At 44.2% G+C, this 27,214-nt stretch overlaps 1 protein-coding gene across 35 annotated transcripts in view; it reads left to right on the forward strand.

Annotated features, from left to right (window-relative positions):
• pum (pumilio) overlaps positions 1-27,214 on the forward strand; it is a 253,835-nt gene that overhangs the window by 148,860 nt on the left and 77,761 nt on the right. For 15 of the 35 annotated variants that reach the window (XM_086541209.1, XM_086541253.1, XM_086541275.1 and 12 more), the window contains 5 exons: positions 1,033-1,062; positions 15,801-15,918; positions 16,044-16,249; positions 17,816-17,958; positions 18,927-19,314. In XM_086541209.1, the coding sequence (XP_086397335.1) occupies positions 1,033-1,062; positions 15,801-15,918; positions 16,044-16,249; positions 17,816-17,958; positions 18,927-19,314 (885 nt within the window). The remainder of the gene's footprint in view (positions 1-1,032; positions 1,063-15,800; positions 15,919-16,043; positions 16,250-17,815; positions 17,959-18,926; positions 19,315-27,214) is intronic. The other 20 variants (XM_086541280.1, XM_086541224.1, XM_086541246.1 and 17 more) reach the window with 3 other exon arrangements.

The following is a 27,214-nucleotide window of genomic DNA, read 5'->3' on the forward strand; positions in this document are numbered from 1 at the left end:
CCCCCCCCTCGCTTCGGCCCTATTTCCTGTGGTACCAGATGGCCCTGTTGTCCTTGTGTTAATGCATCGTTCCCATCGGTAACCCCGCCGTCGACAAGCAACAGTCTTGGAACTCGTATTCTTACCCAGCGGGTTCACGTGTCCCGGAGGACCTGTGGGACTTGTCCAGTGATCCCTGGAATGTCGTTCCTGGTCACTACAGTTCGAGTCTGTTACTCTTTCATGTAGAGCACAACTATGAATGTGTGTGTGTATGCATGCATGTATGTATGTATGTATGTATGTACGTACGTACATCTCTCTCTCTCCTCCCCCCTTTCTCCCTATCTCCTCCCTCCCCCCTCCTCTCTCCTCCCTCCCCCCTCCTCTCTCCTCTTTCCCCCCTCCCCCCTCTCTCTCCCATCCTGTTTATCATCATCTCTCCTCTCTTTTTCCTTACTTTACTCCAACCGGTAAAATCGCCAGATTATATACTAAGATATAGCCCCGTCGATTTTAATGTCCTAGATTTTCCTTCCATCTCTTCCTCTCTCCTCTCCCCATCTCCCTCTCTCCCTCTCTCCAGCTTCCCTCTCTCTCCCGATGATGCAAGTATACAGTCTTCTAAAATCTCGAAACTCGAGTAGTTGTCATACGTAGATCAAAGAAGTTAGAATCCTCATTGTTTTAATTATGGTTTAATTGTATGTTTTGTATTATATTAGAATGATTACTTTTAATGCATGTTTTTATAGGACTTTATTGCATTGGCCGTCGTTTTTTATCATTGAATAATTGGTTGTACCCCCCAACTTTTTCTCCTCCCTTACCTTTCTAACTTTCCCGTCCATTCCTCGATTCAGCCTCCGCTCCCAAACCTTCCTCCTTCCCTTCCTTTCACCGCCCCTCCACTTCTCCCCTTCTCCTTATCCCTCCCTTTCCCCTTATCCTTTCCTTTGCGATGCCCTTCTCCCCCTGTGCAATCCCCTTCCGTCTCGCCATCATCGTGAAATAATATCTTCCTCTAACGTGTCATTGCCTTTCTCTTTCCAGGTGAGCAGACGAGTGGAATATGGACAGCAGGTAAATAACAGTGGATTTAAGTTTTCCTTCGTTGATAGTTTACCTTTAGAAATAGTTGAGTCACCTATAGAAGCTAACAACTGTTGGAGGGGTTTCCCATATAGGCGGATGCTTGAAGATCTTTAGGATGACTGTCGTTGAAGTGAAAGTGTTCCGACAAACCTTGTTATGTTTTGCGAAGAGGTTAGCGTTTGTCATCTTTAGAAAGTTTAAGTAACCAACCGTTGCTTTGTGATACCATGCAAAGGGATTCTGTATCGTTATGAATAATTGGAGTCTTTGTCACTCAATCATTAGTTTTGTTATCAATGTAAGTGGATTAGATCAGTGGAAAGGGTTATCAGTCTCGACTTAATTACGAACTTGTTCATAACAACGCCATCCGGAAGGGATTGCATGCGCGGGAAGGAGAGGGGATTGGGGAGTGGAGCTACTAGCAGCAAGTACAGAACGGAAGCTTCTGTTTTGGCCGTTTTACATATGTCACTAACCTCACGAGGCGGAACTCGCCGTGCTGCTGCATTGCTGTTGATGAAGTCGAAACATTTTTGTAATGAAGGGGGAAAGCAGACGGCGAGAGCTATATAATTGGTTGTATATTAGTTTTTTTTTCCTTCTTTCTCTCATACAGTTCATTTCTTCATTATTTTTTTATTATTATTATTACTGCGGTACATGTTCGATAGCAAAGAGGAAAGAGGGTGTTGAGGTCCGTGCCTGGATGGCGTGCGTCCGAAGAGGCGACCGAATGAGCGTGTGGGCGGGATCCGTGGGAGCGTCCAGGTCAGTGTTGCCCAACGTGGGTCTGCAGTCGGCAGGTGGGTGGATTCCCACTTGGCTTTAGGAGGCCTCGGATGTAGTTCGTGCTGCTCTTGGTTCCGCTGGCCAATTTGAAACTTTATTTTTGAGACTACATTGCTCATGGAATGATGGCTTATGCGCACGCAACAAGAGACCATCCCACGAGGATTCCACGTGGGGAGGACCCTTTTCCGACACCGAATCTGCGGCGCCGATATATCATTGCTGGTCGGGAGGATGGCGGGTTCCTGACACAGCTCTTGGCGGCCCTCTTAGGGAGGGGGATAGTGTGGGGTTTGTTGGGGGGGTCCTCGTGGCTGAAATCCCAGTGGCATTTTTCTCCTCCAGTTCGTCGCGGCGGGACCATAACGTCGACAGCCGTGCGATGGACATACGCTTCTCTCCTTCGTCACCATTATTATCACGTCAAACGGGCATCGCCATTATCCTGCTTCCGCTCGACGTCCGACTTCCGTGTGAAGGCCACCACCCACTCTTGGCCGTCTCTCTCTCTCTTTTTCTGTTTCTCTCTCTCTCTCTCTCCCTCTCTCTCTCTCTCTCTCTCTCTCTCTCTCTCTCTCTCTCTCTCTCTCTCTCTCTCTCCTCTCCCTCCTCTCTCTCTCTCTCTCCTCCCTCCCTCTCTCTCTCTCTCTCTCTCTCTCTCTCTCTCTCTCTCTCTCTCTCTCTCTCCCCCCCCCTCTCTCTTTCTCCCTCTCTCTTTCTCCCTCTCTCTCTTTCTCCCTCTCTCTCGCTCTCTCTCTTACTCTCTCTCTTACTCTCTCTCTTACTCTCTCTCTTACTCTCTCTCTCTCTCTCTCTCTCTCTCTCTCTCTCTCTCTCTCTCTCTCTCTCTCTCTCTCTCTCTCTCTCTCTCTCCCCTCTCCCCTCTCCCTCCCCATCATTGTACCGACATGCCTTCCACCTCTCCGCCTTCTCTACATTTAATGGTGCCACACTTGCTTGAATTGTGCTCATTTAATGAATTATGATGATTGGCGAATAAATTGCCGAGTGTAAATTGCTTTTATTTTATTGGATGGGTTGCATCACAAGAGCGCTTGCATAAAATTTCAAAGATCACGATTCGTCCGCGACAGATGATAAAATTGAAGGTTGGTAAATAAAAGTGTTAACCCGAATTTTCAGTTTTGACGGAAATTATGATTGGGGACGGTTTGATATTGCGGTTAATGGGTATATTTTGTGTCTTTTTTCCTGCGTTGAAAGCGCTCTCAACTCGTCTTCATAGAGTTGATGTTTAATTTGCGCAGTTTATCAACACGTGCTGAAATGGTATCACACACACCCCAACCCCTCTCACCCCCTCTCTCTCTCTCTCTCTATCTATCTATCTATCTATCTATCTATCTATCTCCCTGTCCCTCTCCCTCTTTCCATGTTTTTTTTTTTTCTTTGGGTATGATTATCTTTATAAATGCCTAGATATTTGTCTATATAGCAAGAAACTCGTAAAACTCCATATTGGCTATCCACATCTACGTAAATAATTGTTAGAAGCGAGTGAACTCTAAACGGTGTAGGCTAATCTGATCATCTCTATTTGTCAATTTATGTTTATTGTATATATGTATTTTTTCTTTATTTTTCTTGGAGACGTCTATATTAGTGAATCACTCGGTAGTGTGTGTTTTTCCGTATTAATCTTGTGAATCATCTATTAAATTTATGACATCCCCGGCGACGAAAGCATAATTATTTCTTAGTATTAACGTCTCATAGGCGTGCTAGCATTTTGACGATTTTACCGGCCAGTAAGCCCCACAATTTTCGTTTTTACCCTTTCTACTTTCGACCATCGTCACTTTGCCTCTAGCAGGGCTATTATTTCAGCTGCCTACAATGTACATCCTTGTCACATTGATGCTGGCAACATGCACTATGCAGTGTACTTTTGTTTTATTTATATATATATATATATTTTTTTTTTTTTTTTTTTTTTTTTTTTTTTTTTTTTACCTAACCCTGAATTTTCGGTATTTGATATTTGTATTACTAGTATTATCGCTCTTTGCATTATCATTTTGTTGTCATTGTTGTTATTATTATTATTATTATTGTTATTGTGTTAATAACAATTATAACAGTAATAGCATTTCAGTGGATGGGTTACACAAGGTGAGATAAGACTACTAGTGAGACCATCTATGTGTAATGAAATATTAAAGCAGTGTACACAATTGTTATTAATGTAAAAAAAAAATACATTCTTGAGACTACGAATAGGTTTACATGAGTTTTATCCGTACATCCGTACATATATGAATATATAAATGTACTGTACGTAAAACACAACCATCCTTCATGTTCGTGCTCGAATATACATTTTCCCCTTACAAGAGTGCTCTACACCCGTGCCTACTCGAATGCGCACGGGTATAGGTTTTATTTCAATGCATACAGTCAACCACTCTGCTGTGTATGTATACGACACCCCTGGGTTCAACTTGCTTAATCTTCTAAACGCTTTGTAGGGGAAAGGGGATTCGGAAGAGAGTGGGAGAAAAGAGAAGAGAAAGAAATGGAGAGAGTGTAAACAATAAAAGAGAGATAAGACAATGGGGAAGGAGGGAGAAAGGAAGGGATAGGTGCCATGTTGTGCAGTCAGCGTCTCGACAGGCCCCGCACTCCACGCACAGGATGTATTATAAAGGTAAAGTTGCCAATCCGGCTAGGGAGGATGCACGGCCGTGAGACTCCCGAGTCCACCCACTTCCGTACTCGGCTTTTTGTCCCGCGACACAGCGAGACCGACCGACGACCGACCGACCGGCTTGCCGCCACCCACGGGAAACTTTCTTCCGCTCCCCCGCAGCCCTCCCCCCCCCTCCCCTCCCCTCCCCATCCTCATTTGTTTATATTGCCTATTTTACTGTTTGTCCAGGTTCCGCATAGATATACTACTTCTTTTGGTAACTGCCTGTTTTCCTTCTTTCACTAATGTGCTATTTTTTTCCTCGGTAAGAATAAGCGGTAAATGAGCATTGAATCAGAGGAACTTTTGGTTATTTCAGTACGCCACCGGGGTCTTCTTGACGCCAAGGGCAACCACACCCGACTGTTGCAACGCCGCTCTCTTCCCCCCCCCCCCCCTCTCTCTCTCTCTCCCCCCCCCCCCCTCTCTCTCTCTCTCTCTCTCTCTCTCCTCTCTCTCTCCTCTCTCTCTCTCTCTCTCTCCTCTCCTCTCCCTCTCTCTCTTCTCTCCTCTCCTCTCTTTCCGTCTCTCTCTCTCTCTCTCTCTCTCTCTCTCTCCTCTCTCTCTCCCTCTCCCTCTCCTCTTCTACTCTTTTCTCCTCCTCCCTCCTCCTTTCCCTCTCTCTTCTCTTCTCTTCTCTTCTCTTCTCTTCTCTCCTCTCCTCTCCTCTCCTCTCCTCTCCTCTCCTCTCGCGCGTTTTTGTGTCGGTGAATTGTTTTCACTCTGCGTCACTGTTGCACTGGTGAAGTCAGTATTATGATGGGTGTATTTTGCGCGGTCGAGTCTACTTTGATCTGCCCCGGTTCTCACGTGTTTTCTTTTCAGTGGTATTTTTCTTTTGATTATATTTACGAGTATACCAATTCTGCAAATTACAAAATAAATTCTCTGAAATTAATTTCAATTCCACAGTTCTTTTATGTGAAGCGACAACGACGTGTGTTAAAATCAAGCAGAAAGCCGAGTCTTGTGGCAGGCGGAATGACTCTACGGGGCGTCACTTCCGCCACAGGCATTTCTTCCTGCTGATACATGTGCCTCCGGGAAGCGAGCTGCTGTAGTGCCCTTAATATTTTGAAGTGGAATAGGTTTTCTTTGTTTATGTCATGGGCATGGGAATTTGTCAGGAAAAACTGATTTTGAAGGAGTCTCCACATAACTTGGTCTTGAGTTGTAGAATATGTAGTTGAGGAGAGGGTATGCGAGTTAGTCATTCTGAGTAGTCTTTGTATGTAGGACAGTGGATGGACGGGGTGATAATTTGCAGTCCGGATTTACTGGTATATTACGTTTGTACTCATCAGTGCGTACTTGATGTGTTTGTCGAACAAACTTGGACCACTGTGATTGTAGTATTCTCAAATATTTTCGTTCACCGTCTTCAAGGACTCTGCACAGTTCTTCCGCTGTATGTGTGTGTTTGTTTGTATGTGTTTGCGTACACTCTATCATTTGACCATGCGAGAGGACCGTTTCGAAAAAAGTTCCCTGTCAGTAATTCCCGCCGCCTTCACCAAACAGTCATCAGAAGATTCCCGGAAGACGGATATGAGGCCGAAATGAAGACCCACGTCTGAGAGCGCGGCTTGTCCTTTTTGCTTGCCAACACACACTGTTCATCAAGGACCTGGACTGAAAGAGCCATCACTTCAAGCTCAAGAGATGAATGTGCGTTGTGTTCTCGCGCGCTCGACTATCGCAGCAGACCGCTCTCAAAATACTAATCGATAACCCAAATGACCTGACCTCTCAGCTCATCACGACTTAGAGACGCCCATCGATACGCGGCTCTGCTGCATCAAAATAGAGAATTCGACTCAAATGGAATATGCAGCGTAATTGTGCATTTTTTCTTGTATACGTTTTCCTCTTACTTTTACGCGCGTACCTTTATACCAAGCACGCGGTGTTTGTTTATATTGTAGCCTCGATTTATGAGTAATAGGCTATGCATCAGGTCGACCTTGTTCTTGCCAGCTGCGTAGTATAGGCGGCCCAGGCGCATACGTCTCTTTGAACTATTAAGAGATGGTAATAGTGAGGTATGTCGGCTGTGTGAGGTATGAACATATAGGTGTGTGCGGTTGGGCACGGTGAGACGAGCCCAGGGAGGAGGGAGGGTGAGAGAAATGGAAGAGGTGGTTCTGTGGTTAGATTTCTTAAAGTATACACGGTAGCTCGTGCAAATAGGGTAACCATATGTGACACATAAGGCGGGGAGCCGTTTTATGGTTTGTTGGGTTTCGATGTAAACGTGATATTATTAAATTGTGTGTTATGTAATCGTTGTGAACACCTGGGTGGATGAGACGGATACAGTGGGCATGTGGAGACGTCAGGTCATTGTTTTGTGGCGTTACCAGGTGGACAATCGATGTGGGAGCGCTCCGCACTCGCTCCACTCCACACTGAGCCCGCCATCAGGCTTATGTCAACCCTTCCTCCTTTCCTTGGGCCGAGAGGTCATTGACATAGATATTTATCGCCCATTTGTCGGCACACCGGCCAGGGCTTCGTGGCCAGAGCGAGTCATTTGTGATATTTGAACGCAAATTCGGTGCAGATGGTATCGAAGCCAGGAAGATGCATGGCACTTTATGTTGATGATTGGCGGAAGTGACAAAGGGAAAGAAATTTGAATAGAAAATACTACATCGCCTCCATTGCGTCACTTTTTGGGTGGCGCAATCTCGTGTTGCTTTCTGGCGAGTCCCTTATTACTTGGATCACGTACGTTGATAATGCGGTATGTATTATGTCGCCCTTATCCCTTATCTGACCCTCCCTTGATATTTAATCTCTTTGCACATCCCTTTGCTGTTTATTTTATTCCACTTTGATGTTATTCCGTCCCACTCTTGGTTTGCATCACCTTCCCCTTCCTTTTGTACACCAGAGTTTGTTTACTGAACTCTTCTCGGTGTTGCAATTCCCCATCCTTCCGCGTATTCGTTTGCGTCGTTTGTACCTTGCACTTTGAAACCGTGCCTCTATTTGGTTATCAATATTTTAATCTATATCTTATTCCTGATCTTCTCCAATTATCCTTTTTATAGCCAGATAATGTATAATACATTTATATACTTAAGCGTATGAATGCATTGGACACACCCTCATTAGTTGACAATTCTCGTCTTGCTTGAGTTTTTGAATCTTCGAGTTTAAGGGGGGTCTCGGCTACACCGAATTTCTCGGTGTAGCCGTGTTTGGGTGTGAGGGCTGTGATCTTAAACCGTGCGCTGTAGCCCTCTTGACTGACGGCGGTAGAAGGATGTCTCAAGAGGGCTCTTTCCCACGATAGCCCACCTCACCGGACCTCAGGGAGTTTGTCGACAGTGCTTTCAGTGTGGATTATAGAAAACAAGTCTTTTGTGTGCAGAAGAAAAATAAGAGAATTAGGAAAGTCCCACTAGTTGCGCCCGCAGTACTCCTGCTTATTTATGTCTTTCAATAGTTAAAACTGATACATAGTCCACTGACTTTTATCTGCACTTAAATATTTTTTGTTAACTTTCTCAAATCGAAACCTTTACTGCTTCTCCTTAAAACATGAACTGCCGCTTCTCATATCTGTTGTGCATCATTCCGGAAATAGTGGCATCTCGCCATACCACACCTGGACCGAGGACGCCCAGCATTGAACTTGTAATAATAAATTTGGCAAGCGGCATGAGTGAACCGTTTTCATCTGGGTAGTGTTGCTCGGGAGTAGGGAGGCAGGGGGCGTGAATTACATGTATTTTCCTTATGATATTATGTTTGGAATTGCTGCATTGTTATTTAGTGCTCAATAGTTGCTGAATTGTATTCTTTTACTGTATGTGGTGTGGTGTTTTCTTGTAATTGTTTTAATAATTTGATTGATCAAACGGTCATGCATGGATGGACCTGCCTTTTGTAACACGACATTGACCTGTAACAAAACACTTCCTTGTGTATGTTTCTTGTGCCTCAAGAATCAAGTTTGATGCCACAATTTGAGACTTTGGCATCAGGATGACCTTCAACCTCTGGGCAGAGGAGACAGCAAAGGGCTTTTCCTCGGGAAATGTTTTATCCTGTTATTCTCTTCCAAAGGGAAGAGCATCCATTTCTTTCTCCAGAGGTTACCATTGTTTATTATTCATTAACTTCACAATAACTGACTCATGTCCCCCCCCCCATTTCCCTGGCCCACCCAAGCCATTATATTACTCCTCTGTATCCATGGATTCTAGTTCGCCTTTTTTGGAGTCGGCGGTTATATTCCTCTTCAAAGGATATAACCCCTCTCCTTCCCCCCTCCCCTTTATCCTCGCCTTCCACTCCCACCATTTCACCCCCCTCTGCCCTCCGATTTTGGGTTCAGCAGCGGCAACACACAAGCAACACATGGGAGATCAATGTGCACCACCGCCCGGCCACCGCTGCCACTCTGCTGATTACATCCACAACCGCCTCTGCCACTTTCGTGTGTCTTCTAGTGCTTTTATTATTCTTACTTCCACGCTTCACCCCCTCTTCTATCCTCCTCCTCCTCCTCCTCCTCCTCCTCCTCCTCCTCTTTCACCCATCCCCATTCCCCTCTTCACCAGTGTACAATCCCGACCGTCTCATCAACTTTTTATTCTCTTTTTTTGAGGTCCGTCGTTCTTTCGTTAATGTTTTTAAGAACTCGTGTTGTGAGACTGTGATGATTGGAGACGGTGCGAGGATGACTAATGGCAGCGTTGAAGTGCAGGAGGAAGTTGCTTGCTTGTTGATGGCTAGAGAACCTTCGCGAGTGACTTCTTCGCGGACGGAGCTGTCACGGACGCGGATAGGATTTTTTTTTTCCATAATCCATTTCCTTTTTCTCTCGTTATTTCTTTCTGTTCCTCCATGGCTATTCTTTGGCAATTATGTTGTAGTTGTGATCATCATTTTCATAATTGCATCATTTACTGATTTTCTTTTACTGATTTTATCTGTGAATTAAACAAAAACTAACTAGGAAAAGTTCGTGTTTATGGTTGAATTAGAAACAATATCAATCCTCGTTGAGGCTTCTTATCACATTAGTTACAACGGTCAAATTTTAAAATGGAAGACATTTAGTGTGGCAACGCATGTGTAAATTAATTTCATTCAATTAAACTTTGATACCAATTGGCAAAAATATATTTTGATATGGTATGAGTATGTTACGTATGGCAATCGAGGCGAAGAAAATACGTTAAGGATACAAATTTCTTGTTGCAGGAAATTTGATTATATTTACAAGCAATTAGCTAATTGATGTTGAAGTGAAATGGAGGCAAAAAAAAGTTGAGTGGACAAGTACCGACAATTTTTTGAAATAAACCCCGACGAACTATTGGTCATCAGTGAAGTGCATTCTATATCAGCCTCTCCTTTGATCCGATCTTGTTTTGTATGCACGACGTGACATCCGAGCCAGCCACACATCCGCGACGTCCTAAGGTGTCGCAACACAAGGGCGAAATTGCACCACGGCGGCGTTGGCGTACTTGTCGAATATTTAGGAATGCTGGCTCACCGGAAGCATTCGTTGGTAATGTGGTGTTACAGTCGAGTATTGGTAATTTGGACCACCTGGGATGCATTTCGTCATGTCAGAGAGGAACGCTGTCGTGTCAAGTATAACGTTTCTTGACACGTGCATTGAACCCTTATGACTTGGCCGTAAAGGGAGTTTAAGGAAACTTGCTTGACAGTCAAGACGAGTGGCACATTTGTCTTCTGATCTCGGTGCTCGTGCCTCGGACTCGCTTCCTTGGCCGAGCGTTTGGAAAAGCGGAATCCAGCTTGCAGACTATGCAAATGTAAACGTGAGATTTGAGCCCTGCCGTTCGCCCGCTCGAACTCCCCCCCGAAGACCATGTCGTTAGTGTGTCCGCGAGGAGCGAGTGTGTTCAGCTTGAGAATAAGTAACAGCCATTCATTGTGGACAGGCATGGGTAATACTCTTAGTGTAAAGATGATTTTATACGATGTAAAAAGTGTTCAGTAAAACAATTGTAAGATTGCAATTTGCATTCATATTGTTTGTTTCTAAATTTAGGTTAGAAAGGCGATGCCACTTGATGACATAAGTGACATTGCGAAATTCAAATGGTTCTTTTGCTGTCAGTGATTGGAGAGACGTCTTTGTTATGATCGCCTTGCGTTGCCCCCTTTTTGTTTATTGCTGGTTGAACCTGTCGATATGGCTGGAATTCTGAAATATAAACAAGGGTAGAGCCGTTGAGAAAGAGAACCTTTCTGATTTTGACAATAGATCCTATGCGCGATTTATGGACCCGTAAACTGGTTCGACGCACCCCTTAGGTCCGACATGTGGTGGATGGATGACTAATTTCACACGCCAGCGTCCCGGATTAATCCGTCTTTTTCGCCTGAGACCTAATGCCACTCATCTCCTCCCCCCTGTCATTTCTCTCCACTTAGTCTACGTCGTCACAGGCGGCGCACCTACTCCGCTCTGCAATCGTCATGCAAAAACCGGTTCAGCACTGTCAACACTTCTGTACTTTTCACCGCTTACGTACGCAGCGATGTGCCTGTAGACATGGATGATCCCCAGCATCTGTTCAGATCTGTAAATGCTAGAATCATATCGCCGCTCGGCTGCAATCGCCATACTCTCTTTTCCGTGCTTTAGCAACTTGGCACTGCCGTAGAGCCCTCTCTCAGTGGGAAAGCACGACCACCCCGCTGGGCTACGATGCTCCCTTTCACAGATCACTCGTGTGCCATTAGTTACGTAAATTCCTTAACGAAGAAGAAAGGAATGACAGTTCCTTACGTCCCTCGTTAACCCTTTAACCACCAGCGTTTCACACCTCTCATGCTTACGGTGTCGCGTCACGCTCGAGTATAGTTAAACTGCACTGTCATCGCGACTGCTGCCGCCCACTCTCTTACCTTCGAGACGTGGGAAGCCCATGCTGCTTTTGCCTGGAGATGGTGCCGAAGCGAACATCAGAGACGGACGTCATGGCTCTTCATGTGGAGAAAAGTGGCGATCCTTTTTATTTTCCTGATGTTTAGTTATTTAGTATTGTCATCCATATTCGTGCACGACTTAAAGCTTAACGTTTTGCCCCGCAAAATCCCTCCGGGAAACATCAATTAACATTGAAACGATGGTTATTAATTAAGACATGCTCGCCAGAGATATTATCAGACTGATTCCCTTCACATTCGCCTAGGACGAACGGTGCGTGAGAGTCGTTTCATAAATGCGAGAGCTTAGATGACGTGGCCGAATCAAAGCTCAACTATTGAGCTGAAAGTCCTGGGCATTGAGTTGAGGGTACTCAGGACACTGTTCTTGGCCTTCTTGGTCCCCTGGTCTCAGCGCCCAAAAAAATGATTGCCGTGGGCACTTTTTCTGTGTTTCTTGGAGGTCATGCAATAGTTCAAGGATCGGTGTTTTTATGGTAGTGTAAATATATTCATTCGACTATTTTTTGGGTGTACAATCCTTTCCTGGTATCAGAAATCATAGCTACATCCAATAGACGTATTATAAGAAAAGAAACTAGGCCCCCATTTCGTTTGTTTTGTGATTTTCATCTATGAATTCCCAACTTTCTTCTTTTTTGCCTGCTCTTGCAGTTTACAAGCTTTAGGTACAGTAAAACCACGTTCTGGCTTCTCCCTCGGCCGGCAGCAGATTTGCCACCATTATGTTGTGTCACTCACCCCCACGGTCCGCGACGCCTCGATCTCTATCCCACCTATTCACCCAGCCATGTCCGCGGTCCGCTCCGCACCCACGTTTCCTTTATGCCCGCCCACCTCCACGCCTGTGCTCTTGCCGCCAGTATCCTCGAATTTGCAAAGTCACTTGCCTTGGCTGCGCTCTTTAGGAGGTATTGACTTCTGTGATGGCTGAGCATGGAGAAATCATTCTGTATATGTAACTTGCCAAACATTGTCGAGAAGTGAAAATACAGCAAGACACATTACAAAATGGGCCTGTGAGTAATAGTCGTTCTTATGTTTGTTGGCGAGTTTTTGATCTGTATGCACAATTGATCTTTGCGGCTTCTGATAGTACACTTGTAAAGTTTTCCTTTACTCAAATTGAAGGGACAGGACAAATTTTCATATCTGATGCTGGGAATGTAAAGCGAAGACAAGGGGTTTTATTTTTAATGCGAGTTCTTATGGTCTGTGCTAACGTGCCGAATACAAAAAAAAAAAAAAATGATAACGGCCCTTTGTAATACAAGCAATTCAGTATGTAGATTTTAATTTATTCGGCTGTTCAGTTACCGAGAAGTGTGTCAACTTGAGTTATGTAAATACTGAATGAGAATCGTAATCGTTTATTGAGGTTACGCTTAGAATGAAGCCACTGTTCAAACATTACACTTCATTAATCAGTCGCGTTTTCAATGTCGACTACATGTCATATTGATATGACGTTCACATCAGTGGTCATTCGTCAATTGTCGATGGCGTTACATTGGCTCACTGTTACCTAGTTCTAGGTTAGTTTATACATTTAGTAGAAATGTGCATATTTCCACTAGTCTCTTGTCAAATCTTTATTTAGGCCATTTAGAGTTGTAGTATAGTCTGTAAATTTTCACAATCGTAGGGTCTGTCCCTCCGTGGCAGTTTTACTCCAAATCCCATTCATATGATCAGATAATAATAGCACAATTAAACCATGCCATATGTTTGAACTGGAGGCAGAGGTGAGGGGTCGTCGATGCCGAATGGGCAAGTATAATTAAAGAAACCGGATGTTCATCCAGCGATTACGAGCAGAAGCGCATCCTATTTTTATCGGCGTAAATAGCGCCTGCTTAAACAATAAAACTAAAGCACGGGAATAGTAGTCATGCATACACTTCGACACGTTCTCTCGGTTTTTTTTCTCCCTGCTTTCCTTTTCGTCTTCCTCTGAGTTGATAAAGAAATCCTCGTTCTTACAAACGTGGAGACGAAATAAGAGGAAAAAGGATCCGGATGTCGGAGCTATGCGCGACTTTATATGTATATATATATATATATATATATATATATATATATATATATATATATATATATATATATATATACATACTTACATATATACATATATACACACACATACATATATACATATATGCACATATATACATACTTATGTGTATATATATGTATACATATATATGTGTATATATATATATACATATATATATATAAATTATATATATACATATATATTATACATATAGATATATATATATATACATATGTATAATATAATATGTATACATATATATTATACATATATAAATATACATATACATATATATATACATATATACATGTATACGTATATATATATATATATATATATATTTATATATACATATATACATGTATACATACATATATATATATGTATATTATACATATATATATATACATGTATATATGTATATGTATATATATATTATTATACATATATATACATACATGTATATATGTATATGTATATATATATTATTATACATATATATACATACATGTATATATGTAAATATATATATATTATTATTATTATTATTATTATACATATATATACATATATATACATATATGTATATATATATATTATATATATATAATATACATATACATATACATATATACATGGTGTTCGAGAGTATGTAGTCACCAGGAGAGAAGAGCTATTGTTATTGTTATTGTTTTCATCATCATTTATTATTATTGATTTTTAGAAGACGAGAAGACGAATACTGAAGTAATTTGATTTTGTCAAGCTCATTTTAGACGCAGGAAAAGTAATGTTTTTTAGCCAAAGAATTATTATTTTTTAATGGAAAGGTTACTTTTATATATTCATTTTTGAACTTTTAATATAAATGTATTTTCTTTTATTTCCAAGTTTAAAAGCTTGTACCTTAAAAGTAGCGTCAAATGGGGAGGACAATTGCAGATATTCAAATGGAGATGAATAAGCATTTTAGATAGCACAAATTCTCGACGTTTTTTCCTTCTTTCTTTTTACGTAATATTTGTTAAAGCGAGTAGTATGTTTTCCATGTTCACTTGACCCAAGAACTTCTTTTAAAGAATCCGTCAGTGATTAACTATAACACAAATGCGGCCAAGTAACCTCTCAATTGGACTGTTAAATGTGAAGCTCGCAACTTGCCCCCTCGGGAAAATAAGGGAGGCCCTCGCATCCTGGGATTTTAAGCTGGTTTCATAAATATGCATTCATCGCTGCCGAAGTTATCAAGTGGCGCCAGCCGGCAACACGCCTAGGCTGGGAATTTCACGCCATACTATTAATCTAGTGTGTGCGTGTGCGTGTGCGTTTGCGTACGTGTAGGTGTATGTGTTTGTGTGTGAGTTTATTTTTGTTTGTTTGTGTTCGGTGATTCATAATTCCCTGAAGATTAGTAATGCATCGAGTACAATGTAATATGGTATTTTATTCTCGGAAAGGATTGCATTAGACCACGTTTTTAGGGTAAAGCCACTCTCTCTCGTTCTATCATTTCCTCGTAAGTAATATAGGATGTTTTAACGAATATCCTTTAACGTAAACCTTGGTACACGATATGGTTTACTAGGAGCATCCTCCCTCTGCAAATTCCCTAAAGAATCGGTATCTTTGCCTTTATTAGTCATGTGGATCGCCACTAGACATGTCTTTATTTTTCATTTTGCACATACTTTTTAAGGTCAGCATTATTAAACTTCGTTTTTGTTCTCCTACCAACCTCCCTACCGGCCTAATCTACCTCTGTAGATCGTAAATACATGCGTAAATACATGTGACATTGGTTTTTGGCGAGTTCAAGCTTTATGGTTCCTGATTATGGGGTAGAGGGTGACAGACTCCAGTGGCAGAGGCAAGGTGGCGGAAGAAGTGTCTCCAATTCAAGTTCTAGTTGAAAGAGTTTCAGGTGCAATTGTTAAAGTGTTGAATGAAGCATGGAACGAGTTTTTAAGTTTTGCGAGGTCGGTTGGGTGGAAACGTTGGCGGAAAAGATCCTTGGGGAGTGCGTGAGTGCAAGATGTTTTGTATAAGTAGATTTCATTTTGTATTGTATTTTCTGATGTTTGGTTCGAGATTCGCCTTATGGGAAACCCCGATGCACATAGAATTTAGAATAAATTGTGATAGAAATTTAACAGAAGAAATAGTGATGATGCTATTGGCTCTTAGCATGGATAATTCTAAACATTTCCTTCTTCGTTTCAGATTGCGCCAGCGAAAAAGCTGTGGGGAGTGGAAGAGGGGAAAACAGACAACAAGGGGATTTTCAACATAGGTGAACCCACATGGAGAGAAGCAGCATGGAGCACAGGACACCCAACAGGTGCGTAGACAGATAAAAATAACACCGACATTACCCCCCCCCCCCCCGTTATTTTGATCAATACTGCATTAACTTGATGTATACCCCCTAATATGCAATGATCTTACGAATCCTCATTCCAACAGACCACGGAGTGGGACAGAGCCACGGGTTGAGTATGGGTGTGGGACAGCGAGGCCCCGGGCGTCCACAGTTCCCCGGGGGAGACTCCGTGCTGTCCCCGCGCGCTTCGGACCACACTGGTGTGGGGCTCAAGATGGTCGAGTACGTGTTGGCCTCCTCACCCACAGGCAAGGACCTAGACGCTCGCATGGCCAACCTGCAACTCAGAGTAAGTGTGGAGAAACTTTCCCAGATGTGTCAGTTGGAGTAATTAATACTGTGATATGAACCAACTGTCCCTGGCACTTGGTTAACGTTTTCATATTGGCAAAATTAACTGGCAGATTTTAGGTATATTGTTTCATGTGTAATTGCCAGACAAAAGTCTTGTTTCTTTATTTTCTTAAGGCTAGCTTTATGCAATAATCCCTTTTCTTCATCACCTTAATTTTATTACATTCATTTCACCTCTCCTCTTTCAAAAACTGAATCACGTATGTCAACACTCCATTTATGCTGATGGATATGATAGTTGGTCATGTCGTCCCTTGATTCAACCAGCTTTTTGTTTATTCCTGAAGTCGTTTTGAATCTCTCTCTGTCGTACTTATTCACAAAACGGAATTCGAAAAATGTAAATACGGTTTGAAAAACAACTTATAGTAGTCCTTTGACTCTAAATTTCAAATCTATAGCCACCCAAAGCCGAGGTTCCACTACCTTTATTTGACTCTGGGGACTTAATTCTGGGATCATTGCCCTTTTGCTGCCTAGGCCCGCTATCTAGGGAACTAGGCGAACCATACCTAGTGTTTTCTTTACCTTGATCCAACAGTGATGATTTATAGGCTATGATTTTTTAAAAGACATAAGTAAATGTAAAATAATATTCAATAAGACTATTAAAATGTATTGAAGCTAGCCTTGTCATGCCAAGTAATGAGAGTTTAATTGTAACGTAATCAAAGTGGAGGGACTGGGCGGCCGAAAGCTGCTCAGTTACTTCGGCTAGCGGGACCTGGGTTTGTATCCAAAATGGAAAAATAAGACAGGTGAAGAATTGACATCTGAATTACCTACGATTCCGCGATAGATATAATTTAATAAGCTCATGAAACCTCAAGATGTTGGACTATGTTGAATGGTAGAACTGTATTGTAGCAAATTGTTTTGGTCAGTGTTAAAGGTTTCTCTGGTCATTTAACACAAAGAATATTTTATTTGCTTAACATTAGCCATGACATTAAATCCCTCATAACTCTAAACTATGATGAATCACCAACTGATACTACGGTGGATTCAACATACTCTTTATATGTTCCTCAGACATAATCACGTTTCCATTGAGATCTGAAAGGGTGTCACTAAACTCCACCCTGATTTGTTAGGACATAGACGAAAGAAGGGCATTCAAAGACATGGGTGCTCTTAAGAAGTAGTTAAAAAAAGTCTTCGCCCTCAGATAAGAATCGAGTAGGTGTCAAGGATGAAAAATGTTTCATACACCGCTTACAGTATAGTGCGACCCAAACTGTCACACGGGATGGGCATGTTTAATCCCATTCCTTCTCAAGACCAACAAAGTCACTTAACCATGGTTAATTTTCCCGTTTTCGTTGTCAGTTGGAGCATAAGATACACGAACGCATGAATCTGTCACACTTCTTAAAATGTTGACTACCCCTGCCTTTTTTTCTTTTTCCTTTTATTTTTATTTTTATTTTTTTTACATCTCTCTACCTTACGAATTAATAAGGGATTATGTTGAGACACTAATGAAATGTCATTTTCACAGAATGGTGGAGTAGAGACGAGCAAGGACAAGAAGGACAAGGCGCCATCGCCTTTCGACCCTACGAAGAAAGACGTAGAAAACGGTAACGCCCCGCAAGCGAACGGCATCGTGCAGAACGGCCTCGATGACGACAAAACTTTTAAGTAAGTCTCTAATGTAAACGTTCGCTCTCGTATTTTCCTTTACATACTTGAAGGACGACTCCCGCGTTGCCTAGGTTATGTTGTTCTCTTGCAAGTCCCGTTTCCGGGATTTTTGCAGGGGCGGTCGTAAATTCACTCGGAAACTACACCAGGTGCGCCAAAGGGCTTCAGTTTCCTTTTCGAACTCCAAATAATTAAAAGGCGAGTGCATCGGCGTGTCTAACTCGTTTTGCTGCCATGCCAATCATGTTAGGAAAGTTACGTTTCTTCTCAGCGTCCACATTGCTTTGATGAAGATTTTAGTTCCCAAGGCATTTAACCCCATTCCTCATGCCAGAAAAGTGAAGTTGCAAGTGTTCATTTGGACTTTGTAGTCATGGTCAGTTCTCAATTATCACAAAAATGTTTTTGAGGAAATAACATTATTATGTATTATTATGTCGAGTGGATAATCGAGCGAGTTTGTTCACTCAACGATTACAAACATACATGGGTGTAAGTGGAGGTGCAGATGTTCCTCTAAGCCAAGCATTTGTGTGTGGAACTTTGTTTAAATACAGTGGCGAAAAAAAGTTCTCCACAGAAGATAATGCCACTGTGCAGACCTTGGAGACCAAGTTTGCCGGTAAATGTCTTTGATTTCGCTACACACTCCTGTCAAAGTTCTGTTTATTGGTCCGGGAGACGTGGAATCACACTTTTAATTAACTTAACATCATCATGGCAAGTTCTGTTTTAAGCCTCTTGTCTTACATAAGTACTTGGAACTAAATTTTATTACGAAATCCATGTGTTGCATGTTTTACTCTTACTTTAAAATGAAACACATACTTGCTCTGTATTATGCGATCGCACAAACACCAGTAATGGCATGTTCTTCTGAGTCTCCAGAATTACAGAATATGACAATTAGAATTAGTAATTAATTTCCCCAACCGCCCATGTCAAGGTGTACTTAATGATAGTAGTGTGTTACAATCTCACAGCCGGACGCCGGGCAGCAGACAAGGCTCACCATCAGAGGAGGACATCAACAAGAATGGCATGGTGACGGGTGTGGGTGTGAAGGAACCAGAACTCGTAGGGGGAGGTGTTGTGATGGGCGGCCCCGGTGCACAGGTCCTCGGACACCTTGACCACCCAGGGTTTGAGGGCGTAGGCGGCGGGGCTGTCGGCGGCGGAGCTGTTGGAGGTATGGGCGGACCTGCGGGCATCCTTGACCCGAGTATGAGCGGCGCGGGCGGGCCGTTCTCATCCCCTGCAGGCCCTGACTATAGCAACATGGCCACCAGCATGCCTATGGATTCACCTACGCTCCTACCGGGACCACAACCACAAAACTTTACCGACAATCAGGTGAGTACAAGATGGCAGTTCAATTTATTTATTGGTTGTTGTTCTACACATCCATGTATTTAAATCCTTCTGTTATTGGACGCTAAATAGGTACTCAGGATTAGGGATCCAAAGTTAGTTTTGAGAAAGGGCTTAATTGTGAGCAGCAGCATGATGGGTGCTGTCCCAGGGAAGACGCTCCTCATTGCTGTGTACGTGTTTGTGGTCTCTTGGAGTTTCTGGATTTTATTGTGCTCCATGAAAGGTATCTGTTGATATTATACAGCATACATCTTTCTCCTCTCTCTCCTCCCTTTTCTTTCCTCCCTTCTCTCCTATCCTCTCTTCTCTTTCCTCTCTCCCTCCCTCTTATCTCTCCTTTCTCTCTCTTTCCTCTTCTCCCTCTCCCCCCTCTCTTCTCTTCTCCTTCCCTCCCTCCTCACTCTCCTCCTTTCCTCCCTCCTCTCTACCGCTTTCTCCTCTCTCCCTCCCCTCTCACATCTCTCCCCATTTATTCTCCCTGTAAATGTGACGGGAGGGGTCAACTAGCTATAAACTAGAGTTGCTAGAGTTCCAGAGGCGGTACACACACCACAGTGTGCACAAAGGGTTGAAAACCAGACAAACTTTGGAATTACTGGTTTTACTCTTTGGCAGCCTTGTAGTACAGAGTGTATAGGTTCTGTCTATGGTGTGGCAGTAATCTTGTCTGGCTTTCAACCCTTCATACACACACTGTGTTGTGTGTATCGCCTCTGGACTCTGTGGATCAAATAACTCTAGCTGGTTGACCATTAACGCTACGTTGACAATGGTGGCAGTGGTGGGATAGTTTGGGAAACTATCTGAGGACACGCAGTTCGAGGAGCAAAATAAGCATCGAAATATTTCTTAAATTCATTATTGTTACTCTTATCAATACCTGTCTGACTTGTCACACTCAAGTGACCCCTTTTATACAAAATTAAAACAAAGGGGGCTTTCTGATGCTGGAGTGGGGAATGGAGAGAATTCTAAACTTTATGTTCAGTAATAGCAATTGGGCTGGCTTTCTATAGTGATTAACCACAGTCAGGATGGAGGTGATGGTGACTCAACCAATGATCGTCATATTTATAGATAAAAGGAATATATGCTAGTTGCAATTACATACGAAGTAGGTATTAGCCAAAATATAACAAGGTATTAGTTGAAATATAATCCATTGTGGACGGGGATAGATTCACTTGCCCAGTCTGTAGGATAGGTTTTATTTTAGAGCGAGGCAGCTTAAAGCAACATAATTTGAATCTTCCTACTCTCTTTTAGTCACTTATTGTAAAACTAGAACCGTTTTTGTGTTTTATTGAGTTTAGAGACTTTTATGTGCCATATGACAGGTTCTATCAGTGCTGCAGTTTACTAAAATTGTAGTATATGATCCATTTTAGCTCATTATTTTCTTTATGCTCTGTGATAGAAGTATTGCCGTTTATGTGTTAACCAATTCACACCAGATGATGATTAATATCTTCGGAGGGAGCAGCATCAGGCAAATAATCAGCCCGGTGTGAATGGGTTAAGTGTCTGGCAGTTATCAGGCCCTGCCGATGGCCAGACTATGGGTCCTTAGAAAAGAAATGAGGACAAGGAAAGTGAATTAGGCAAATGTTACATGCCTTCATAGCTTTGCAATGCTACCACTCCAAACTCCAGCACATCAAAGGTGTTGGAGAACCTGAAAAGGTACACTAAAGCTAGCTAGATATAATACACATAGGAAATGACAATGCATAAGCTATAAGTATAATATGAAGGAGGAAAACTTCGTAGCAAACGGACAAACATAGTAGAAGTATTACTGATAGAAAAAGAGAGCAACACAGGGTTTAGTGCGGGTGGTGTGATGTCAACAGAGGGCACGTGTGTTCGTGTGTACACAGATTCTGAAGCAATAACGTGTTCAGTATGTGTAACGTCCTGTCTAGTGTTTGGCATGTAGTTCGTGTGGATATAGATACCTAAAATATGAGCATTTTCTTCTGCTAGGTTTCTGTTTATTAACACCATCTTACTCTTTACAAGAGGTTGTATAGGCATAGGAAAAGGAGGGAATAAATACTTGTATGAATGAGGGCTGTGGAATGTTAAGAAGGGGAGGGAATTCTGTTTTCAATGGAATGACAGACTGAGCAAAATTATCACACAAGAGAGAATATTAATGCATATTTCTAACTACAAAAAATGTGCCTTAAGAAGAGTCTCTGACTAACCTTGGTGTCCATTGTTGTCTGATGAACTTCAGAAGGGGGAACTAGTGCAACAGCAGCGGTTCAGGGTTGGGCAAAACTTTGTGATTCCAATGTTCGGCGTGCCTGGGCGCCTTCAGTTAATGTAAAGATGTTAAAGATGGCACGCTTAATGGCAGTGTGTGTGAAGTGGAGTCTTCCATGGAGACGACACGGTCAGCTGCTCTGCAGCAGTGTTGAACAGGGGAGGATACTCAGTAACTAGTGTTGTTAGGCTGCTTCTAGTGGCATTCATGACTTGCGTAGGTAACACGTCGGGGGCAGGAATGGGAAATCGTCTCTCTTCGCTGTCACCACTAAACATAGCTAGAGTTGCTTGCTTGATGGGCAGAGTTCGGAGGCAGTGCGTCCTGAGGCAATACACAACACTGTTTACAAAGGGTTGAAAGCTAGACGAATCTTTTGAGTTAGTGCTTTTATTCTTGAGCAGCTTTGTAGTACAGAGAGTGTAGGCTTTGTCACATCCCCGTGGTCGGTAGACCGAACCCCGTCCAAGCTCGTGAGTTTCCACTATCGCCTGGCGGTCACTGCCGTGGCTGGGCATCGCTCCGATCGAGTAAACACTCGTTGACACACGCAATCAGGAGTCGGCACACAATGACACAGGCGGGCTCGTCTCATTGCATGTAACCACAGCGAAGCATTTACTTCGCATATCTAGCTTATCCCTATCCTTATCCAGACACTGCCTCCGAACTCTGCTGATCAAGCAAGCTACTCTAGCTTATAGGCATTTGACCGCTCTCCCCCCCTCTCTCTCTCTCTTCTCTCTCCCCTACCCTCTCTTCCCTCTCCCTTCTCTCTCCCCTACCCTCTCTTCCCTCTCCCTTCTCTCCCCTACCCTCTCTTCCCTCTCCCTTCTCTCTCCCCTACCCTCTCTTCCCTCTCCCTTCTCTCTCCCCTACCCTCTCTTCCCTCTCCCTTCTCTCTCTCTCTCTTCTCTCTCTCTCTCTCTCGTATTTCTCTCTCTCCCTCCCTCTCCCCTCCCTCCCTCCCCCCCCCCCCCTCTCTCTCTCTGCCACCCCCCCTCTCTCTCTCTCTCTCTCTCTCTCTCTCTCTCTCTCTCTCTCTCTCTCTCTCTCTCTCTCTCTCTCTCTCTCTCTCCTCTACATCTCCCCCTCTCCTCTCCCCCTCTCCTCTCCCTCTCCCCCTCTCCTCTCCTCTCCTCTCCTCTCCTCCCTCTCCCCCTCTCCTCTCCTCTCCTCTCCTCTCCCCTCCTCTCCCTCTCCCCCTCTCCTCTCCCCCTCTCCTCTCTCTCTCCTCTCTCTCTCCCCCTCTTCTCTCTTCTCCCTCTTCTCCTTTTGCCTTCCCTACTTGCCTATTAGTCGCATTGTTATTTAATGTGGACGGGATAGTACCTGTTTTGCTTTGCATGTGGCTATGGTCCCATGCAGAACATGCTCGCTACTCGCGATGATTACGAAAAACTGACATTCAGGCGACTCGTATAAGTCTTTCAAAGGATTACATAACGCAAAATAACGAAGGGAAATTCGCGGCAAGTTTTCATTAGTCTACCCTGTGAGTCTACCAACAGAGAACGGATCGGAACAGTACAAACGAAAACGGCGGTTATTAGCCTAATAGAGGGAGACTTTTATAAAATTCGTATTATGTAGACATTTCATGTGCGGATAGCACTTTGTTATTTAATTTAACGCTTGGGAATTTTGACAAAGTCAGCTTTAGGAAATTCAGTCGGCAACATTCATTCGCTAATTTATAGTAACGTATGATTTTGAAATGAAGCAATTTCGACCTTACCTTTTTTGCGGCCGGTTGCGAATAATCCGGTATTCACGGACATTATTCTGTCCTCTCGCACATAGAGAAAAGGTTTTCGTGCAATAGCGACGCGGGCCTTGCACAAGACTCGAGTCCGTTAAAGATGGAGGATCCGCGTTGAGCCTCTACTTTAAACTTCTCTCCAAGGTCAAGCGCCTGGAGCAATCGCCCTGCAGGTCTTTCCTTCGACGCCCTTTCTCTCTCTCTCTCTCTCTCTCTCTCTCTCTCTCTCTCTCTCTCTCTCTCTCTCTCTCTCTCTCTCTCTCTCTCTCTCTCTCTCTCTCTCTCTCTCTCTCTCTCTCTTTTTTCTCTCTTTTTCTCTCTTTCTCTCTCTCTTTCTTGACCTGCTCCTCGGCCATGCTTATGCGGCCACGATTATTCCTCGCGCCGTAAGGTAGAGCTACAGCTTCACAGGGAATTTTCTTTCTTTTGGAGGACTGATGCTGCTGTCTGCCCTTTGCTCAGTTAATTTAGTTATTTTTCATTTTGACCATTATTCAGTTTTTGTTTCGGAGGAAATGTTAAGATTTTTTTCAAACCCGTAGTCTTCTTATTTTTTCTCCCATGTCTCCTTGTCGCATTTTGTGGCACTGCATATTTTTCAGACTCCTATATGATATCGTTTATTTTTACTTTCCTTATACTTCCTCGTTTCTCCTTCTTCTTCCCTCATTTCTCTCCATTTTCGTTTCCTCGCAGTCGCGAGCATTAGCGTTTTTCTGACACCCCCCCCCCCCTCTCTTCTCCCCCCCCCCCCCCCCCCCCCCCGCGCAGAGAAGCCTTTCCTGAACTTTCATCCGGTAACCCTTCATGTGTCCTTCGCCCTGAAGGCTGTTTCCTCCGGGGGGTGGGGGTAGCCAGAGGGGGAGGAAAGGAGGGAGAGATATAGGGAGAGAGAAGAAAAAAAACTGGAGAGACGACGAGAAGAGGGGAGAGGGAGATTGGAGTGGAGTGGGGAAAAGAGACGAAAAGGAGAGATGGGAAAATGAAAGGAAAGGGGGGAGGAAGGACGCCCGAGACGAGTGCCATTGCCACCCCCTCCCTCCCCCCTGGAGGCGGGTGCAGCAGTATGTGAAGCATTTGTTGAAGCACGTCTTCCCTAACCTAATTAGCATGATAAGTAGCGACCCTCCAGCGTCGTTTTCCATAAAAAATGTTGCGAGGTGGAGGTAGTGTATGAGGGAGAGGGGGGGGGGGAGATGAGTGATAGGAAGAGGAAAGTAAATAAGATGGTGAGGATAAGTAGGAAGACGGGATGAAGGTGATGGTGAGAGTGATTACAAGAGGTAGATCAAGGGGAGATAGAGAGGACAGCCTTCGTAGAGGGAAAACCATGAATGGGGAGGAGGTAGGATTAAGGATGGAGCTTGGAGGGAAAGGAAGTGAGCTTGTTACGAGAGCTTGTGAAGTTGATGAGACGGCGCGCTGTGAGGTGAAGGAGGGACATATTTTGATCAGAAGTGGTAGCTATTAAACTATGCTGCAGGTAAGACACAGACATACAGACAGAGTGAGGGAGTAGGAAAGCTGCAAGAATAGCAGTAAGTGGGCGCACGTCAGTGAGTTCCCATGTGTCCAGGATAATTATATTTCACCAGGCTCACTTTTAAAAGGCCGGTCGTAAAAACAACGAGGAACATTGGGTCATTCGGTGTCCATCTGACACTTCAATATCATTAACACGTTCAATACCTGGACGGTGGCAGCTCATGTGTAAAGTTGGTTGGCCGTTTATTCGATTGCGTTAATCGGCCGAGCTCGAACGCTGTACCAGGCTGTCGGAATGAAGCGACACTGGGGGAAGAGGAGTGGACAAGGGTGTTCACGTGGCTTGCGTAATGTGGGAGTACTTGGAATAATCCCACTACGTGTTTCTGACCCTGAGAGGGAAAGTGGGCCGTGTAAGGAGAGTGGAGAGGACTTGGTAGGGGACACCCTGGTGTGGTGACGGGGGTAGCACCTATCCGAACACCCTAACCCTCCACCACAGTCTACCTCCCGATGTGTCAGCCCTGTCGTGTTTGTGAGTAGCAGAATTCGACCGAGGAATTGTGTTGCCTCGCCGATGACTGATGGCCACTGTTTAAGCCGTCAGTGGCCGTTGCACAGTGTAATGTAACCAGTGGTGCCATAGAACTAGATGTTTTAGCGAGAGATCGGGGGCGACAGACCAGAGCTGTATTGAAAATCCTCAGGAGGACAGGCTAATCCGTGGGCTCTCCTGACTGTATCTTGCCAGGGTCCAACCTAATTAATAAGGATCCCAGATGGATCGAAACGTTGTCTGACCTGTCAATAGTTCTCGGGTTTCATTTGTTCGCTTCGTCATCTTGTGTGTGTTTGGTCACGACATTCCGAGTGCTTGGGAACTTAGGCGATTGTTTCGGTGGTTATAGTGGAATAATCCAACGAAAGTGTAGGCTAAGGTTAATGATGCTTAGTCGCTGACAGCGTTGACAGTGATGCGATGTAGTAGGAGTGTCGCGGAAGCCCATCGCCCTTTGTTTGTGTGACAGGTGACACCTCCGCTGATTATAACGAGGGTGTCATTAGTGGTTGGGCTTTGTATCCACAAGAGGGAGGAGCCCGAGTCCCTCGGGTTTTGCCAGTGGGTCTATAGAGGCCTTCCTTGGCCCCTAGTTCCTCAAGGGAGCGGCACAACACGTGTGGAGCCAAGGATGAGAAGTGATCCGTGTATACTGGTCCGCGTGTGGGAAACTTGAGACGACCCGGAGATGGTCAGTTGACATAACAAGGTATTGATCCCCCCGTGTACCAAGGTGCCAGTGCCAGGGTGCCGGCCGCCATACCTCTCTTAACAGCCCCACCGGAGGTCTTGGTGTCGCTGTGGGCGGTAATGAGCGGGGCGAAGCACCTTGGCTCCCACACAATCTTGTTCCTCCAGGCCTTTGAAAACTGGTCTATATTTAGCACAAGCCGTGAAGAAAATTGTAATGAAACACTCGAGTGTTGCGCTGCATGGGAGGGGGAGGCCTGGAGGAGGAGGAGGAGGAGGAGGAGGAGAGAGAGAAAGAGAGGAGGAAGATGCTGGAGGGTAGAGAGAGGAGATGGGGGTGCGGTGAGGGGAACAAGGAGGTCCTTCAGGGCACTACAGAGGACCCTTGACGTGACCCCGCCCAGCCAGACTCCCAGGACCCCGCGCTCCTCGCGCCGGGATCACGGCGCACGCGAGACTTTGGATTTTTTTTTATCACAATTAACACCTTCCTCGCCTGTTGTTCCTTCATATTTCGGGACGGGAGTGCCCGCACATGCATTGGTCGTGTAGTTAGGTGGAATGGTAAATAACACGGCAGGCACCACAAAAGTAAAAAGGGGTGCTTTTAATGTGGTTCCTATGTGTAGTCGTGTGGTTTCTCCTTGCGACAGCGGAACTGCGACGACGATAGTAGTACTGTGGTTGGTCATCAAGTGAAGAACGGGGAAGCGTGCAAGGAGCCAGAGGGTGTCGTCACATCCTTATCTCCCCACATGCCACCCTCGGCGGGGTGTATCTCACGTAGTCGACATCCATGGCAGGCAAACGAGGAGGGGTGAAGGGGGGAGGGAGGTAGGGTGAGTACCCCCTCCCCCCACTCAGAAGTTGTACCACCTGAGTTGATGATGGTTTTAATGAAAATTATGATTGATGATTCGCGGATTGGATGGGAGCATAACTCTTCTACCACAAGGTGCTGTAGGCTCTGTCCGTCGCGCTGAAATCCCTCCACTCCTTTTATATTATTATAGCTCACTTCATGCGGGCGAAAAGGTCTGCGAGTAAACATCATAAAGCTATTGAGTTGTATCCTCAACTATGACCTAGCTAGTGCGTGGAGAAGGACTTG

The sequence above is a fragment of the Penaeus japonicus genome, unplaced genomic scaffold (genome assembly GCF_977035675.1).
Source record: "Penaeus japonicus unplaced genomic scaffold, GWHDUDI00000001_assembly GWHDUDI00000001, whole genome shotgun sequence".
Lineage (NCBI taxonomy): Eukaryota > Metazoa > Arthropoda > Malacostraca > Decapoda > Penaeidae > Penaeus > Penaeus japonicus.